Raw genomic sequence first — 19,790 nt, forward strand, 5'->3', positions numbered from 1 at the left:
GGGTTATACACTGCCGGCCAATCACAGCGCATCTTGAAGTGGGGTCGCTAGCTATCACAATAGGGCGGCCATATTTGTAGGCGCCCGTGTGTCTCTATCTATACTCGGGTGAAACACTCCGTTTCTCCGGAATGCCTGAACGCACAGGAACCAGGGACCCCTCTAAAGATAGATCTCGGCGAGGTGGAGGCAGACGCGGGGGTGACGCGGGGGTGTGAGGCCCGGTCCGCGGCGAAAAACGGCCGAAAGACGCGGACGCTACTGACCACTAGTTGAGCAACTTACACAGTATAGCTTTAAGTAAAGCCAAGCAGGGCCTTGGTGTGTTAGGGCCTTGGTTTGATGCCTGTGGCTCTCCATATATGGGCATAAGGGGTACCCTAACATTCTCATTTTCAGCCTGGGATTTATGACATCAGAAATCTCCATGTATGGGCATAAAAGTTCTTTTTTCTTTTTCTGGGAATGACCATATATGGACTTTTTTTATTTTATTTTATCCTTTATAAATAATATAACATGAAAAAGTACCGGTATGTTAATTAGTAATGCCAAGCAGGGCCTTGGTGAGTTAGGGCCTTGGTTTGATGCCTGTGGATCTCCATATATGGGCCATAATAATGTTCTTAATATTGACAATATAGGAATCTCCATATATGGGCATAAAACGTAGGGCCTTGGTTTGATGCCTGTGGATCTCCATATATGGGCATAAGGGGGTACCCTAACATTCTCATTTTCGGCCTCTATTTTCTGTACAATGTCACGTGACATCCCTTTTATGCCCATATATGAGTCATTCTGTACCACATCACTGTGATCAACTTTCGCTTTGCCATGCAATCAACTTCAGAGCAGTGATGTGGCACAGAGTGGCCTTTTCCACCAGCAAAGAACCGGTTCGGGTCTTTTACTCTAGGAATGGCAACTTTCTTGGAACCTTGGTTCATTCTTGCGAACTGGCCGCAAACCAACTTTTATGGTTCTGAACCAACTGGGTTCTCGGTGGAAAAGCTCACCTCTGGTTCATCCCATAGGTGGGAGAAAGAACCTCTGGTTCATCCCCATAGGTGGGAGAAAGAACCTCTGGTTCATCCCATAGGTGGGAGAATGAACCTCTGGTTCATCCCATAGACGGGAGAAAGAACCTCTGGTTCATCCCATAGACGGGAGAAAGAACCTCTGGTTCATCCCATAGACGGGAGAAAGAACCTCTGGTTCATCCCATAGGTGGGAGAAAGAACCTCTGGTTCATCCCATAGGTGAAACCTGAACCGGTTCTTGGCCGGTGGAAAAGGCCCCAGAATGACAGTGAGTCACAGTGATGTGGTACAGAATGACTCATATATGGGCATAAAAGTAATGTCGCGTGACATCACTTCCTGTACTGAAAAACCTGTGACGTCACACTGACATCACGTCCTGTACAGCCGGACTGTCAGACAAGCGACAAGGTTTTTCAGGGTATAATGCGACCTTCGGTTGCAAGCAACCACACCACATAGAGCTATGTATGAGGACAAACATCATCAAGGAATGTCCATGCTGCGTTAGTGCGTACTGGTGCGCACACGTTTTCACTCAAATTTCTAAAAATGACCCTGGGGTTTAAGTGGTTAAAGCAAAGGCTTACCTTGTCTGCACAAGCACAAACACAGCATGCAACCCGCTGCCACGCAACTGAGGGAGTAAGCACCCTGGGCAAACTTCTGACTCTACACCTGCCCAGATCCCTAATATAATGATCTGAGGCACACTGATTACACTATCCACAATGCTACATCGTAAGATCAGGTAACGTTGACCTATTTGAGCTTGTTATCGATGTGATTGGTGATCAGCTTGTGTGACTGAGAGTATAGTCTGGATGTTAGTCGTGTTGTTGTTCTTTTTATTAATTCAGTTCAATACAGAGCCTGAACAAAGTGTGTGTCATTCTGTTTATTACTAAGCACTCACACTTTCAAACAGAGTTGACGTTGCTTTAATAAAGTGACTTTGTGATTCCAGAAGTGTTGACCACAGAGCAGAGTCTCCAACACCCAGCTGTGTGTCTATGAAGAGTGACTGGTCTAAAGATGAACCTCCCTCCAAACTTCAGTGATGAACCTGGACCTTCAGATACTAGGTATGTGAATCCTCATATACAATACAGGCCAGGTGCACACATAGACATCAAAGGGGGCTCAAGCCAGTAGGCATATGAAGTACATCCCAGCGAATTCTTTTTTTTGAGCGATGCTAACCACTCCTACATCTGGTTTTGTGTGTATGTATTTATGTCTGTCCTTATGTCTGTCCCTCGAAGCATGGTGGTCTATGGGAAAACGGTCTATGGAAAATCCTCCTGATTTCAGTTAACTTCTGTAAATAATTAAAATACATACATTTATGTCATGGTATGAGTTACATACTGTACACAAATTGTCAATCTTCCCTCTAACATTTAATCTATGTCACGAGAAAAAACTTGAGAGAGTATCCGTTGTCATTTTTAGGACAGAGTTACGCGTGGCGTTGCGAGGAGAGCTTATACCCTTCGCTGAAGGGGAAGGTTAAAAATACACCAGGTCCACTTAAGTAGAGCTATGAAGTAATTTCACGCTGGAGTTAGCCGTTGGATGGAATAATTCTACAATATCGAAAATGATTACATTATTTACAGTTACACTATGAGCTTGTATATCAATATGTTAATGTCATAAGTTAATCAAACTACCGGAACAACAACATGGTTAACTCAGTGTTAACAGTGAGATCAAAACATGTACAGTATGTACAACTATATTACCTCTATAGTCTACAGTGATATAAGAACATTTAAGAACAACAACATAGTGAAAAGAGCAGATCTACAAGCTCACGACACAGCTTGTAACTATCTCTTATCTATATTATATTTCCACAGAGAGAGACTCAGAACCACACCTGAACAGAAGACATCCAGTCAAACCACAAGTAAACAAAGTAAGACTGGACACATTTTACACTAATTAACATTTCATATCAATTAACGAAAATAGCAGAAAACATCATCACACTAAATGTCCACAGTGTATTCCTGTATCAATGTCCAAATACGTATATGATTAACATATGCATTTAGACAAAAACGAATTATCCAATGTTATTTATTTTGCTTTTCACCCCTCTTTTTTTTTTAGATTGTAGTTTTAATGGTATGTTATATTAGATGTAAATGAATGAATTAACTTGAATGTTTAAAATGTCTTCTCATAGCAGGTGTCAGTCCGCTGGAGTATTTAAAGGTTTATAAGGTCGGTTTGAACCGTCTTGATCGTGTGACATACGTCACTGAAGTGCCCTCCCTCAGCAGCATCTACACAGAGCTCTACATCTCAGCGGGAGAGAGTGAAGGGGTTAATACCCAACATGAGGTCTGGCAGCTTGAGAAAGCTTCCAAGAAGAGGACCCTCCATGACCAACCAATCAAATGCTCTGACATCTTTAAGCTCCTCCTCCTTGGCAGAGACAAACCCATCAGAAGAGTTCTGACCAAGGGCATCGCTGGCATTGGAAAAACCTTCTCTGTGCGTAAGTTCACTCTGGACTGGGCAAGGGGTTTGGAGAATCAAGATGTCATTCTCCTGGTTCCCTTCTCATTCCGGGAGCTGAACCTGGTCAGAGATGAGCAGCACAGTCTTCTCTCACTGATCCATCGTTTCCACCCAGAATTAAAGAAGGTCACAGCAGAGCAGCTCGCTGTCTGGAAGGTTGGCTTCATCTTTGATGGTCTGGATGAAAGCAGGTTTCCGCTGAAATTCGAGAACATTCGCCAAGGTTCTCGTGTCTACCAGGAGAATGACATTGTTTCTGATGTCACAGTGACATCATCAGTGGACTTGCTGTTGACAAACCTCATCGAGAAGAATCTGCTCCCCTCAGCCCTCCTCTGGATAACTACCAGACCTGCAGCAGCCAATCAGATCCCTCCTGATTGTATTGACCTGGAGACAGAAGTACGAGGGTTCACAGACCCCCAGAAGGAGGAGTTCTTCAGGAAGAGATTCAGTGATGAGAAGCTGGCCAGCAAAATCATCTCACACATGAAGACATCAAGGAGCCTCCACATCATGTGTCACATCCCAGTCTTCTGTTCCATCACCGCTACCGTTCTGGAGAACATGTTGGAGACAGACGAGACAGAAAAGCTGCCCAAGACCCAGACTCAGATGTACAGCCACTTCCTGTCGGTCCAGACAAAGAGGAAGTGGAAGAAGTATCATGAGAGTCATGATGTGAATCAACAGCAGCTCATGGAGGCTGACAGGGAGGTTCTTCAGAAGCTGGGCAGGCTGGCGTTTGAACATCTGGAGAAAGGCAGTGTCATGTTCTACCAAGAAGACCTGGAAGAGTGTGGCCTTGATGTGAAAGAAGCCTCGCTGTACTCAGGAGTGTGCACAGAGATCTTCAGAGAAGAGACTGTTCAATCTGAGAGAAAGGTCTACAGCTTTGTTCATCTGAGCATCCAGGAGTTTCTGGCTGCAGTCTACCTGTTCCACTGTTACACACAGAAGAACAAGAAGGTACTGAAGACATTCCTGGGAGTTGATGTCAGTTCCTTGGAAGACTTCCTGAAGAGAGCCTTTGAAATATCCTTGAAGAGTAAGAATCGCCACCAGGACCTCTTTCTCCGCTTCCTTCATGGCCTCTCACTGGAGTCCAACCAGAGTCTGTTAGGGGGCCTATTGGGTCAGGCAGATAACAGTCCAGAGAGCATCCAGAGAGTCATCAACAACCTGAAGAAGATGAATGATCATAAGATCTCTCCTGACAGATGTGTCAACATCCTCCACTGTCTGATGGAGATGAACGACCACTCAGTGCATCAGGAGATCCAACAGTACCTGGAGTCAGGGGACAGATCAAAGTGTTCACCTTTGGCCCAAATGCTGCTGAGGTCAGAGGTTCTGGATGTGTTGGACCTTCATGTGAACTTCAGTACAGCAACCAGGTTAGTATGTGAACACACACACACACACACACACACACACACACACACACACACACACACACACACACACACACAATGTTATCATGCAGGCAGGGGTGGTCAGACGTGTTTTATACACCACAACCCCACATTATGAAGGATTATACACAAACCCTAGTTTTTACACATAAACACTGTGTCTGTGTGCACACGGCGAAGTTGCTTTGAAACTTTGACACGCTCACACACGCACGCAGACATTTGTAGATTTGTAGAGTCAATTATTTTCTAAATATATTCTTTGTGCCTGTATGGTGAGGAGAGAGGGAGACAATGCTCCAAGTGGGAGGGGAAGGTTTTATTGTGTATTTAACGCTTCTATCCTTCTTGTTATGTTTACTGTAGATGGAGAGACCAGAAACTAGAAGAGAAAGACCAACTACTGGCAGAGAGAGAAAAGGAACTAGAAGTGAAAGAAAATGATCTGCAGGGTCTTAACAACCAAGTAGAGAAGCTCACAGTTCAGCTGAATGAAAGAGAGAGTGAACTGAAGGAGATCAGCCAGAGACTGACAGAGAGAGACCAGAAACTAGGAGAGAAAGACCAACTACTGACAGAGAGAGACCAGAAACTAGGAGAGAAAGACCAACTGTTGAGGCAAAGTAATAAACTGGTGACAGAGAGAGAGAAGGAACTAGGAGAGAAAGACCAACTGTTGAAGGAAAGTAATAAACTAGTGACAGAATCAGACAAACAAGTGAAGCAAAGAGAGAGTGAACTGGAGAAGATCAGCCAGAGACTGACAGAGAAAGACCAGGAACTAGAGGAGAAAGACCAACTACTGACAGAGAGAAACAAGAACCTGCAGGGTCTTAACAACCAAGTAGAGAAGCTTACAGTTCAGCTGAAAGAAAGAGAGAGTGAACTGAAGGAGATCAGCCAGAGACTGACAGAGAGAGACCACAAACTAGGAGAGAAAGACCAACTACTGACAGAGAGAGACCAGAAACTAGGAGAGAAAGACCAACTACTGAAGGAAAGTAAGAGACTGGTCAGAGAGTCAGACACGCTACTGAAGCAAAGAGATAGTGAACTGGAGAAGATCAGCCAGAGACTGACAGAGAAAGACCAACTACTGACAGAGAGAAACCAGAACCTGCAGGGTCTTAACAGCCAAGTAGAGAAGCTCACAGTTCAGCTGAATGAAAGAGAGAGTGAACTGAAGGAGATCAGCCAGAGACTGACAGAGAGAGACCAGAAACTAGGAGAGAAAGACCAACTACTGACAGAGAGAGACCAGAAACTAGGAGAGAAAGAAAGGGATCTGCAGGGTCTTAACAACCAAGTAGAGAAGCTCACAGTTCAGATGAAGCAAACTGACACACTACTGAAGCAAAGAGATAGTGAAGTGCATAAGTTTAGCCAGAGACTGACAGAGAGAGACCAGAAACTAGAGGAGAAAGACCAACTACTGACAGAAAGAGACCAGAACATGCAGGGTCTTAACAGCCAAGTAGAGAAGCTCACAGTTCTACTAGGAGAGAAAGAAAAACTACTGAAGGAAAGCAATAAACTAGTGACAGAATCAGACAAACGATTGAAGCAAAGAGATAGTGAACTGGAGAAGATCAGCCAGAGACTGACAGAGAGAACCCAGCAACTAGGAGAGAAAGACAAACTACTGACAGAGAGAGACCAGAAACTAGGAGAGAAAGACCAACTACTGACAGAGAGAGACCAGGAACTAGGAGAGAAAGACCAACTACTGACAGAGAGAGACCAGAAACTAAGAGAGAAAGACAAACTGTTGAGGGAAAGTAATAAACTAGTGACAGAAAAAGAGAGACGAGTGCAGCAGAAAGATGAAGAGCTGAAGAAGATGAAGAAGGAGTTGGATGATGTCATCAGAGATAAAAGTCATTCTGGTGAGATTCTACCTTCTACTTTTTATATTCTGGAAACTTCTTTTGTTTAGTGAGTAACATTTCTATTAGTCAAGCATGTACAAATTCATATTTTAGACACTTCAATTACATTCTGATTATTTAAACAAATTGGGTGTGTGCACTGTTGCACTGCCTACAGTGGATAATAAGACTCGATATGTAAGACAGTTATAATTAATTCAATTGATTGGTTTACATGTTTGTCTGTGTGTTTGTTTGTTGTTGAGTGAGTGGTGAAAGAAGACAGAATCGAGTTATTCACACATTGAACGTGTGCTTAAAGTTTCACTAGACCTTTGTTATGGCTCTGGTTTGTCAGAACTTATAGCGCTTACATGTAAATGACCTGTTTGTTGACAAAGAGAGAAAAGTGGATGATGTGAACCAACAAATGAGAGACAAGGAGAGAGAACTGCAGAGCAGCCATGGAGAGCTGAAGAAGACAAAGCAAGAATACACACAGCTTGGTGAGAATTGGATCATTAAAAACTCAGTTTGTCTATGGCTACCCAATGATGGTTTATCATTAGTTAAATATCTCTTCAACCTTTGATTACAGCTCAGCAGATATGTGATGTGAAGACTGAATTGGAGAACTTGAGGATGATATCAACAGGTCAGTAGTCATAATGATGTAGACATTCTGTCTTCTGTGTCAGTCAGACTTTTGTAACTTAATTTGATCTGAAACACAATTATTTTTCTTCCAGGTGCCGGCCCGAGTCAGTCGAAAGTGTTGATGATGCAGGTTGGGGTGTGTGTGTGCGTGTGCGTGTGCGTGTGCGTGCGTGCGTGTGTGTGTGCGCGCGTGCGTGCGTGTAAAACCAGCTCATCTGCCGGTATGTGTGTCATGCATGGTACAAGTGTCCTCTCCTGAATGCAATATTTTATCCTGAAAGAATTTCCCTCTGTGTACAAATCCCATAGCCTGACACTCAGCCTGAATTGACATTTCATTTCACTCAATTATTCAGTCTCAACTTGCTCTCATCTAGGCAATTTCTGGGATGAGCATTGCCAAAGAGGCAGTCTTCTGCGATTGGTTCACCGTCTGACCAACACAACAGTAGCAAAGCAGATGACGTAGTTTTGTTATGTGGCTGGCTAGTGGCTAGCATGTTGCTTGCTAGTGCTACTTGCTAACCAAAGAAACAGGCAGAATAGGAGCACTATGAGCTAGTAATCAAACACAATATAACATGCCTGCTACTGGTGTTTCATAGCGAGATCGATACGATCGCATATTACTGCGACGGGCGATGCGACGCGATGCGCGGTACGGTGGCGGCGCTTGTTTACTTGGAAACTAGTGATGTGTCGTTCATGAGTGATTCGTTCATAAGAATCGAATCATTAGCAAGACTCGTGAACGATTCGTTCAAATCACTGAAATGGGTCGTTCACACTTTCATTCACTTTTCATTCTAGCGATTCAGGGTCTGGAACTAGGCTACAAATCCCATTCTATAAGCTGCATCTCCAGTGAAGGCTTCATAGCTGAGCATGGTGACGCACATATTGAAAATAAGATTGTTAAGCTTGTAGATCAGCTACTTTTCCTATTTTGACCTAAAGTGCCCTTTTAGAAATGCCAGCCTCTGCCCTTCCAACGCTAACCCTTCCAACGCTGCATCACACCCACAACCAGACCTTCACAAGACATGTCTACAGTATAAACATATCACACCATAATCACACAGCAAGAACGTTACTGACTGTTTGTTTCCCGACTGCTCTCTGTATTTCAGACCTTTTCACCCAACGTGCGCACAGAAGAGAAAACCAATATATACAGGTCAGAATATCTGCATGATGATTGGTTGCTGTTGTTGCTGTGAGCCTGAATCTCTGCATGGTGATTGGTTGGTGCTTTGTTCAGTGATTTAAATCAGCTGTGTGGAGGAAGTGGAGCACACATTAACGCATGATTGTTTTTCGTAACGACAACCTGGCAAGCCCCACCCTGGCAGCGTGTGATTGGCCTGCAGCAGTCCAAGGCACTACAGTCCCTTTGAGCCACATTGTGGCTATGTGTACATGTTATCTATTCAACAACCAACTCTAACCCTAAACCTAACCTCCTCTACATGTTATCTATTCAACAACCAACTCTAACCCTAAACCTAACCTCCTCTACATGTTATCTATTCAACAACCAACTCTAACCCTAAACCTAACCTCCTCTACATGTTATCTATTCAACAACCAACTCTAACCCTAAACCTAACCTCCTCTACATGTTATCTATTCAACAACCAACTCTAACCCTAAACCTAACCTCCTCTACATGTTATCTATTCAACAACCAACTCTAACTCTAAACCTAACCTCCGTGGGGTGCAGTGTGAAAAAATGGCACGACTGGGATACGAACCCGGGGCACATGGATTGGAATCCTAGAGACCAATCCACTAAGCCATGGAGGTACAGGAGCTGGGAACAGCATTCTGTCTGTATTAGTAGGGGAGGAAAAGCCTTGCATAGGGGAGGGGCCTCGCGAGGCTGCCACTCAAATGACGCCTGGCCAATCACAGCGCGTCTTTTCCGGGACTTGCCAGAATGTCGTTACATTTAGATATCAGGCCACATTAACACACACCCTTTTCCCCAGTAAACTCACTGGGAAACCTGTGGATAGACGCATCATGTGATCACTCACCACAGCTGAGCCGAGTCTTCCTGATTCCAATGACATGTTTGTATTCAACCAGCCACTGGCTTTGTAAATTACAGTTTTTCACGATTGTTAACACACAGAAATTCGGCACAATTTTCACAACCTTCACTTCATGTACCTATTGTATAGCTTGACCTGATTTGGCACTACTTCACACTCCCTTTTCATGCATTAGACTCGGATTTTCTTTCTTTACACTCCAATTTTTGGTTGTTGCACACACTTCTCACGTCAAATCTCTATAACACACGGATGTCAATTACAATTCACCTTGTTGTCTAAACACTATACACAATGTTCAGTTGTTGCATACACTTCTCAGGTAAAATCTCAAAGTATCAACACACAACACACAACTATTCAAAACGCTACACATTCAAGTCTGATGTCAATTACACAAGCACCATGTTGTCTAAACTACACACAATGAACATTGAGACAGGAACCAGAGGCAGAGATGGGCACAAAATACAAAAATGATTTGAAATACAAAGATACAAATACCAGGATATTGTCACCAGGATAGTATCTTGGTGACACTATCCTACTGACTAAGTATTTAGATTTTTCTTCAAAATACTTTTTTTATATTTTGTGCCCATCTCTGACCGGAGGCATGATGCCTAAATCTACTGTAAATCATGCACCCAAATAAAACGTTTTGGATGCATATTTGTGTGCTGTTTTATTTTTGACTATAAAAAAGTAGGCCAACACTCAGTAATTTTACAAAAGGAGAAATAGCTCATTCTCCAGAGTCAATGTCATTCATATGGTGTGTTCTGTGTTCCAATTCAATGGTGTGTTTTCAATTGTGCACTCCAGTGTACTCTTAAGTGCTTGGTAGTGTGCAGCAAATGCTTAGTTGTGTGTACTGAATGAATGGTATGTGTCATTTGAAAATATGGCGTGTGTACCAAATGAAAACACAAGTCCATTTTGTGAACACAGTTAAGTGATTTGATGGCAAAGTGATCATCTTGGGAAGGGAGTGTGAGGTTTAGCATTTTGTGTGTGAGGTTTTCAGTTTTGTTTGTGCAGTTTTGAAAAAGCCGTTAGTGTAGTGAAAAACGTGTGTTAACAATCGTGAAAAACTGTAACTGGATGCAGCATGTGGAAACATGACACCTCATCAATATAAAGTGTGTTTTATACCATACAGCTTTGAGTTACCAGAGGAAAAGCTGTCCCATTGCAGTGTGACTGGGTTGGGGTTTGGAACCACAAGCAAAGCAGAAGTCATCTACAAGGCTGTTGAGTGGGAAAAGGAAAAACATCTCCAGTCAAGAGATATGACTCCTGCAGGTCCTCTGTTTGACATCCAGAGTTCTCAGGATGAAGAACATCTCCAGTCAACAGCAGTGATTCCTGCAGGTCCTCTGTTTGACATCCAGTGTGATCCTCAGAAGTCTGTCTGCCAGCTACGCCTGCCACACTGTGAGGACACACCTGGTGAGTAGGTGTAGTAGTTTTCAAGATTAGTTTTGGGGCTATGTCTTTATTGATAGGACAGTAGACTGACAGGTCTTTATTGATAGGACAGTATACTGACAGCTCTTTACTGATAGGACAGTAGACTGACAGGTCTTTATTGATAGGACAGTAGACTGACAGCTCTTTAGTGATAGGACAGTAGACTGACAGCTCTTTACTGATAGGACAGTAGACTGACAGGTCTTTATTGATAGGACAGTAGACTGACAGCCCTTTATTGATAGGACAGTAGACTGACAGGTCTTTATTGATGGGACAGTAGACTGACAGGTCTTTATTGATAGGACAGTAGACTGACAGGTCTTTATTGATAGGACAGTAGACTGACAGGTATTTATTGATAGGACAGTAGACTGACAGGTCTTTATTGATAGGACAGTAGACTGACATGTCTTTATTGATAGGACAGTAGACTGACAGGTCTTTATTGATAGGACAGTAGACTGACAGCTCTTTATTGATAGGACAGTAGACTGACAGCTCTTTATTGATAGGACAGTAGACTGACAGCTCTTCATTGATAGGACAGTAGACTGACAGCTCTTTATTGATAGGACAGTAGACTGACAGCTCTTCATTGATAGGACAGTAGACTGACCGGAAATGGGAAGCGAGATGGGGAGTGACAGGAAGATTAGAGCCTACGTATGTGTGGTCCTTTTTGAGGTTTACCATAAAATAGGATCTATGATGTTTAAATGGTAATTTTACTGATATTTGTAGGTATAGTAAAGTGGTGTCCAAAACTTTTTCAAAGGGGGCCACATTAGAAAATATTAAAACACCCAAGGGACGACTATAGCTCCTGACATAATGTACTTCCGAGTCACATACATATGCATCACATTTATCAATATTTAATATCAATGGTCTTTTGTAAGGTGTGTGCTCTGAACAAAACACAAATAAGCCTTATTTCACATTACCAAATGTATTTGCAAGATAAAAAAAATACAATAAAATAGCCGTTCTTTGACCCCTTCAGAATGAGACAACAGGGAACAAGGAATCCTGACAAACTTGTAGGAGTTGAAGCTGAGGTTACATTCAGTCCCACAGAGAAATATTGTGAAAACAGCTGATCTAGCTTGTAGATCGGCAAGGCCGATACCGATCAAAGCCGATAGAGGCATTACAGGCCGATCGCGATCACTCTAATTATTATTATCACAAACGTAACATGCAGAGCAAGGAACACCTTTATTTACACCATTATTATATGGTTTGTCAGATTTTCTTGAAACCCAACGTGAAACTTTATTTTTTATTTTTTTTTATACAGATTTACCATTTCAAAACTTCACACGTCATTATCTTATCAGCGCAACACTGAAAATCTAGTATTTAATAAATACCCTTTTTTGCAGTTTTCAAATATGTTTTGACCTGGGTATCTTGGTTCAAGGTTTAAAATATTTTATATAAATATTCAATGAAATAAAAAATTATAGGTTTTCTTTCTGTGGCACCACAAAATAGCCACCACTGCTATGCCTTATTGCGACCGTAGGTCGCATTTACTATCAAACCCTGCACAAAGTGTAAGTCTGTCTGTCAGTCTGTCTGTCACACCTCACACGTCACACTCTTGCCCTGCTCATATCTCCGCAACCGTTGCCCCGATCCATGCCAAATTTTGCACACACGTTCCTTACCTGCCAAACTACAACCTCCAAGGACCCCCGGAGCTCCATGTAAAAAATGACCAAATGTGCTAAACTGACCAAATGACCACCCCAACGGGGCTGCTCACGGGGAATTCCCGGGGACCACCCACTCCTGGTGCTCCAGAACGGATGCAAAAGTGGTGGCGCCCCCAGTGGAGGACCCCCTACACTGCAGCTCACATAAAATGCCGTAACTCCGGCTAGGAGCGACCGGGACAGCCGGGGCCGGTACCTATTCGTCCGCCTTGCCGGCACGGAGACCCCACCCCTCATTTCTCACATGGCCCTCTTCTAGCGCCACCATGAGGCCGATTCTTGCAAAACACATTTTTGGACACTGCTCCTACAATTTTTGCCCTAAAATCACGCAAATCGGTACACAGTATGTCTACACTCATCCCATCAACATGAATCTCTCCCATATAGCGCCACCTCCAGGCCGAATTTTAAAAACACATTTTTGGACACTGCTCCTACAGATTTTGCCCTAAAATCACGAAAATCACTGCACAGTATGTCTACACTCATGTCATCAACATGGATCAGGAAGATTTTGGCAAAACACATTTTTGCCCTATTTGTGGAGATAAGTGACCTACGGTCGCTTATCTCCCGATTAGGGAGCCTTACTGGTACTATAGGATGTGAAAATAAAACATAACATTCATGTGTGTCCTGAGAATGAATATTGCAGCCACATTAAACTCAGTAGGCAAGTGCTTGGCTGACAGAACACATCTTGTTGTGTGTGATTTTCCATCAGAATGATAGGATTCATGGTCAATAATCTGCTAAATGTCAAAAACCTTCCACAGATGATAACCTTTATGTGGCCCACATCACAGAGGAGGGGGTGGAACTCTTAAAACCAGTGGAAGTGACCAAGACTCACGTGATTGTAAACGTGACCCGCATGTCTAAGTTTGGGCTGGTTTACATTTACGACACACTATTTAAACCTAAACCAACCTACAGTCAACTTCTGCTGTTCCTACGACCACCAAGCGACAGACTTGAGATGAAAGTCTGTCTGGTGCCTGGAAATGTGGCTATTGAAGAGGTAAAGTATGTTCTGTTAAGTAACTAGCATCTCAGGGGCTTTGAATCTATTTTAAATTATTGTATTCGCAGCTCTGATATATATATATATATATATATATATATATATATATATATATTCACATGGATTCACACAAGGACAAGGACAACGGTGCCCTGGTATTGATGTCAACAAAGCCTGTGTACATACAGTAGTCTACTGTACAGTAGCCTGTACAATATGTTCATGTACCGGCTGGTTAAGTTGTCTTGTTGTCATTGTAGGTGATGTCAAAGAGCAACAACAAAGGAGATAAATACATTGACACTGTGGCAACCTGTTTTCTCACACCAAAGAAAGACTACAGACTACTGTCACACTGTCCTACACATGATGTACAACCTAAGGTATCACACTGTCCTGCACATGATGTACAACCTAAGGTATCACACACCGAGCCCCCTGTTTAACCTGGTTTTATCTTAATATAATCAAATCAGGTTATATATCCAATATTTTATTATTTTTCTATGATTATCTGCTTTGATATGAAAAAGGGGAAAAAAAACTATTTTGCTGTTTTTTTTTTAAGACAAAGTAAAGTTGATAAACTGCTATAGTAAAACATCAATGCAATAGTAAAACAGTAATATGTGTTTTCAGGCTTCGTGTCCTTATCATCTGAACTATGGACCAAATTTCCATCCAACGTTTGAGGTGATCATCACGGATCTCAATACAGACGTGGTCTCCTTGGAGCTGCATGAAGGTGAAGGACCTGCGAAGAAGGTGTGGAGCCATAGCAACCTGAGAGTTAAAGGTATAGTCATTTTAATTGAAACGTTGTTGTTTACATTTGCACAAATCTTTTGTCTGGGTTTCCTCTGGGCTGTTTCTCCTTCCGATTCCTGCAAACTTGCATTAATTGGGTCTGGTCTTCAAAAGACTCATAGGAATAGAGCTGAGATGGATAGATAAATTCATCCCCCACTTACTAGCTTTCCCCCAGACACACAAATAACCCCGCCCCCTCTATTTATTTTTTGTGTACTGTCAGGCCTGCACAGAATCTGCTCCCGCGGCGTTCCACGGAGAACTCAGTGGGATTTCTATAGAATTTGAAAAGGATAATGTTGGCATCTCTCCCCTCCCTTATTGTCTGTGACTAAATGTTGTGTTGTGAGGTGGACCAAAAACGAGAACATTTTGTTAACTTTTATCAACTAAACGATGTCTAAAGTCAGATTTTCTGCAGAGGAGCTGAGGCGATGTCATTTATCACAGCGAGAGACAGGGCAAATTAATTAGCCAATGACTTTTATGAGGACAGGGAGTTTTGTGTCAAGTGGCAGCCACTTGCCGCACGACAATTCGGAGCAGGTGTGCATGAGATCATAGAGAATCATTGGTTTCTTTAAAAAAAAGGAAATCTGCCGTTTCTTTCCGTGCGAAAAATCACGCCTGTCTGCAAAGCCTTTTACTCTGTGGTACTTTAAGGTTTGTATAGCATGTTTTGCTCTAAATGTAATGATGAATTGAGTACAAGGGACATTGGAAACAAGCCTGTGCCAATGCTTCTATTTTACTGTACTGTAATGTAATATAATTATATGATATCTATTCAGATTAATATTTAAATATACATATTAATCATGTGTGTGAATGCTACAGTAAAAGCTTACACTTCTACCATCCACAGGACAGACTGAAGCACCCAGAATGAACCCCAGGCTTTATCTTCCAGACACACAACCATTACCTTCACAGCGCGGTATGTTGTTGGTGCTTAACAATATTTAGACATTTATTACAGTGTTATGCTTTGATTTGCATATAGATAAATAGGAAAGGAATAATCAGGGGGCTTTAGTCATTGATGATCTGCAAAGTAAGGACTTCCGTCCTGAAATGGCAGAGTACAGGCCGTTTCGAAAACCATGAAAAATATTGTTTTTGAAGCGGTGAAAACCGCTTCCAATGAATGGCTTTGTGTGTATCACGCCCATATATGGTCATTTCAGTCCAGAATGAACAGGCTTTTTCAAAAACAGAATGTCTGTTTAATTACCATATATGGTGATCTCAGTCCAGAATGAACAGGGTTTTTCAAAAACACAAAGTATGTTACCTTATGTCCATATATGGTCACTCCAGGCCAGAATGAACAGGTTTTTCCTGTCCCACAGAATGTCCGTTTAATTACCATATATGGTGATCTCAGTCCAGAATGAACAGGGTTTTTCAAAAACACAAAGTATGTTACCTTATGTCCATATATGGTCACTCCAGGCCAGAATGAACAGGTTTTTCCTGTCCCGTACGTGTAAAATATCAGTCCAGAATGAATAGGCTTTTTTGAAAAAGTAATAATGATTAAACAAGATAATTGCATATATGAATGCTGTCCTTATGATAAATGCAACAAGAAAGTTTCTCCATTAGAAAATGGTAATTATTTTTGTATTTATTTATTATTGTATTTATTTATTATTATATTTATTTATGTATTTATTTAATTACAAATTCTTATTTTAATGTATGTGTTTTAATCTATCCACAATTTTCCCCGGGGGTTTACTGGAGACTATCAGGACCAAACTTCCGGGTTTAACAGCAGACATACAAGCTCACGTCGCGTCGCAGATGCAACCCGTTGTGAGCTTGTAAATCGGCGGCGGAAGATCGGTGCAAACGTCTGCGCAATGCACTATGGGGCGTAGGAAAATCGTGGATATATTTTCTAAACCTATTATACCAACTGTCATACCAGCTCTCCAAATACATTCAGAATAGAGGTTTTATCTGTCCACCGCTTCACTTCGAACCGAGGTTTGATTTTTTAATTTGGGTGTTGACATACATCCTCCACAGATTGCAGTTCTAGTTATTACTTGTGCCAGCAGAGCGCGCAAGTAGGGTGTTCGGTGATGTCTGTATGCTGCACAAATTAGCCTATAAGCCCTATTCACGGCCCGCCCACTCAGCATCCCCCCGGTGCTGAAGTCACGTTTTGAAGGGGTAAAACCCTGCTAAGCCCATAGAGTTAACATCGCTAATTTAATGCAATTTCCGAATAGTACAGTATAAAATACGGCTAGCATGATCAAGAACACAAGATAGTAAAAGGCACAAAGTGTTATAATTTACTTTACCGTTCGAAATAATGATTTGTTGGCTTTAAGTCCAGCAATTTCTGTTATAGTTTCCCCTTCTAAATTGACGTCAGCACCAGGAAGTTGTTGAGAAATTTGCTGAGTGGGCGGGCCGTGAATAGGGCTTATGAGGGAACAACAGAATGCTGAGAGCGAGAGTGAGACAGCTTGCACACCATATGAATCTTAAGGCCCTTTCCCACTGGCCGCGATAACGATATGTCGGTGATGGCGTTCACATCAATTATGACGGCTTTATCGTTGTGGTGTGGATGCTGACATCCACTCCAATTGAAAACGAATATTTATTATCGTTATCGCGAGGGGCCGTCAACTACTTACTGGCATCAGCTGGACACAGAGACACACATCTTCCACTTGCAGTGCTCTGTGTCTGTCTAATTTCTGTCAAAAACTAAAATGATTAAGGATTACTGTGATTATGGTAAGCTTACGTTTCATATCGCACTCACCATACTTGTAACTTTCACTGGTCCCCCAAAATCCCAAAATATATATATTTATATATGTATTTATTTATTTATTTATTGACTGGGTTAGTGGGGGCCGGACAGAACCCCCCTGTGGGCCGCAAATGGCCGACGGGCCGCCTATTGGGGAACCCTGGGCTAAAAGACAGTGAATGGAGAAATGCAATTTCCAAGAATTGCAAGTGTTCTGATAATAGAATTGCAGAATTCAATTTCCAAATGTGACTCACATCAAGGCAACCACACTCGCAATTCTCAAAATTGCATCTTTCCAGTTATTATTAAATCCTCAATTTTTGTCACAGACAAAGCAGTGAAGAAGCTGGAGTCTGTGAGGAAAGAGTTTGTTGACGGAGTCTCAGAACCCACCGTGATTCTTCTACTGGACGAACTTCTCCAGAAGAAAGTGATCAACCATGATGAAATGGATGCAGTCAGAGGAGAAAACCTCAGGGCAGACAAAGCACGGCTACTCATCGACACGGTGTGGAGAAAGGGAAACAAGGCGTGTTCACTAATGATTGACATCCTTCATCAGCTGGACCCTTACCTCAGTGAACTGCTGAAGTTAAAAGGTGATTCCCTTTCAACAACACGCTTCCCCTGTTGTGAAGACCCACAGATTTATGTCCTGCTAGCTTAGAACCCTCACTCAGGACATCACCTTGTACTCTACTACCCTCTAGGGGTTATACCTCTAGGGATTCATACAAGTCAAATATAGCACAAGAAGAACCAATTTCCCTTCATTGTAGTGAAGAATGGAGTCCACTTAATGACAAAGACTTTGCTAGATTGTACTAACAGCAAACTGAGACCTTGTGTGTAGCAAAGTGGCTCTGAGGCAATTTGTTTTTATTTGTCTACATTTGTATAGGATGTAAAACTTTAGGCTACTAATGAAAACTGCTCCTAAAGCTTTTGGTCTTACATGTGTTAAGAAACATCAGTCTGCTGACAAACTTGTCAGATCAGGGAAGAGATTCCTCTTGATAAATTGTATCACAACCAATCGATGGACTCGCTCTGACCAAGTCCGCTGCACAAACACTTTTTGCAGTGACGACAAGTTGCTGTGTCAATATAATATGAAAACAAAAACAAAACCAATATACTATGTTTAGAAATTAGGGAGCATCACTCCCTTACATTTCCCCTCCACTACACCCCTGGGAGAGACAGAGCCTATTTCACCCAAGCAATAACTCAGCCTTTTCCGTTGTGTTGTTTCAGAGCTGAGACTGGTGCTACTGGGGAGGACAGGAGCTGGGAGGAGTGCAGCAGGAAACATCATCCTGGGCAGGGAGGAGTTTGGTGCTGAGGCCAGCTCCTCTGAACTGAGCAGGAGGAGAGAGAGGAAGGTCTGTGGGAGACCGCTGGTGGTGGTGGACGCTACAGTCTTCTTCTCTGGACGTTCTCTGGAGGAGATGAGACAAGAGATGGTGCTCTGTCTCAATCTGTCTGCTCCAGGTCCCCATGCTTTCCTCCTGGTCCTACCAGCAGAGCATTCTGAAGGAGAGGCCAGAGAGATGATGGAGAAGATGCAGGAGGTGTTTGGAGACAGCTGCTGGGGATACAGCGTTGTCATCTTCCTCCATGAGGACAGTGAGAGAGAGCAGAGTGTTGAGGAGTTTCTCCAGGCAGGCAGTCAGGAACATCTGCAGCTTGTAGAGAAATGTGGGAACAGATGTCACCTCCTCAACATTAAGGACAGCAGCCATGATGGTCAGGTTTCACAGCTGCTGAAGCAGATAGATGACATGGTGACAGGAAACACAGAGAGCTTCTACAGCACTATGGTCTACCAGGATAGACTGGTCCAGGTTAACATAGCGCTTAGAGAAGAGTTAGAGAGATACAAAAGGTTGGTGGAGGAGAAGAACAGAGAGAGAGCAACAGTGAGAGAAGAGCATTGTTCAAAGTTGGAGGAAGATAACCTAGAAAAGAGTAAAATCCTTGCTATGCTGCTAGTGCTAGCTGCAGCCATAGCCATACCTCTACTGGCCTATCTGGTATGGGGCTCTCCTTGAAGCTGGTGAAGAGTGACATCTTTCCAGCAGGGAGCTTACTATGTGAGAGCAGTAGCGTCAGTTCAGCAAAAGCTAGGGTATGGCAAAGATGGGAGTCTCACTCCTCATGGAAAAGAGGCATTACATTTTGTATAACACGGTTCTATTGTGAAAATAGCAGATCTACATGCTCACAACGCCTCGCGCTGCGAGGCGTTGTGAGCATGTAGATCAGCTATTTTCACTATTTCTGAAAAAAAAAAGAAAAAAAAAAGAGTTTTGTCAGTTTTTTACACAGGTTTCTACGGTTTCTTGGGCTGGATATGGCAGCCTGGAACGGTTGTTCAAGTGCAGCTAAACT

At 42.6% G+C, this 19,790-nt stretch overlaps 1 protein-coding gene across 1 annotated transcript; it reads left to right on the top strand.

Annotated features, from left to right (window-relative positions):
- Positions 1-1,774: 1,774 nt before the first annotated feature.
- LOC308304697 (uncharacterized protein) lies at positions 1,775-19,450 on the top strand (the record flags this gene model as incomplete). Its single annotated transcript, XM_080749323.1, has 6 exons — positions 1,775-1,794; positions 3,491-4,975; positions 5,360-5,459; positions 10,903-11,029; positions 17,726-17,995; positions 18,654-19,450. The coding sequence occupies 6 exons, from the start codon at positions 1,775-1,777 to the stop codon at positions 19,448-19,450; spliced, it is 2,799 nt and encodes a 932-aa protein (XP_080605449.1).
- Between the last annotated feature and the right edge of the window lie 340 nt (positions 19,451-19,790).

Source organism: Nannobrachium achirus, assembly GCF_963921795.1.
Source record: "Nannobrachium achirus genome assembly, chromosome: 1".
Lineage (NCBI taxonomy): Eukaryota > Metazoa > Chordata > Actinopteri > Myctophiformes > Myctophidae > Nannobrachium > Nannobrachium achirus.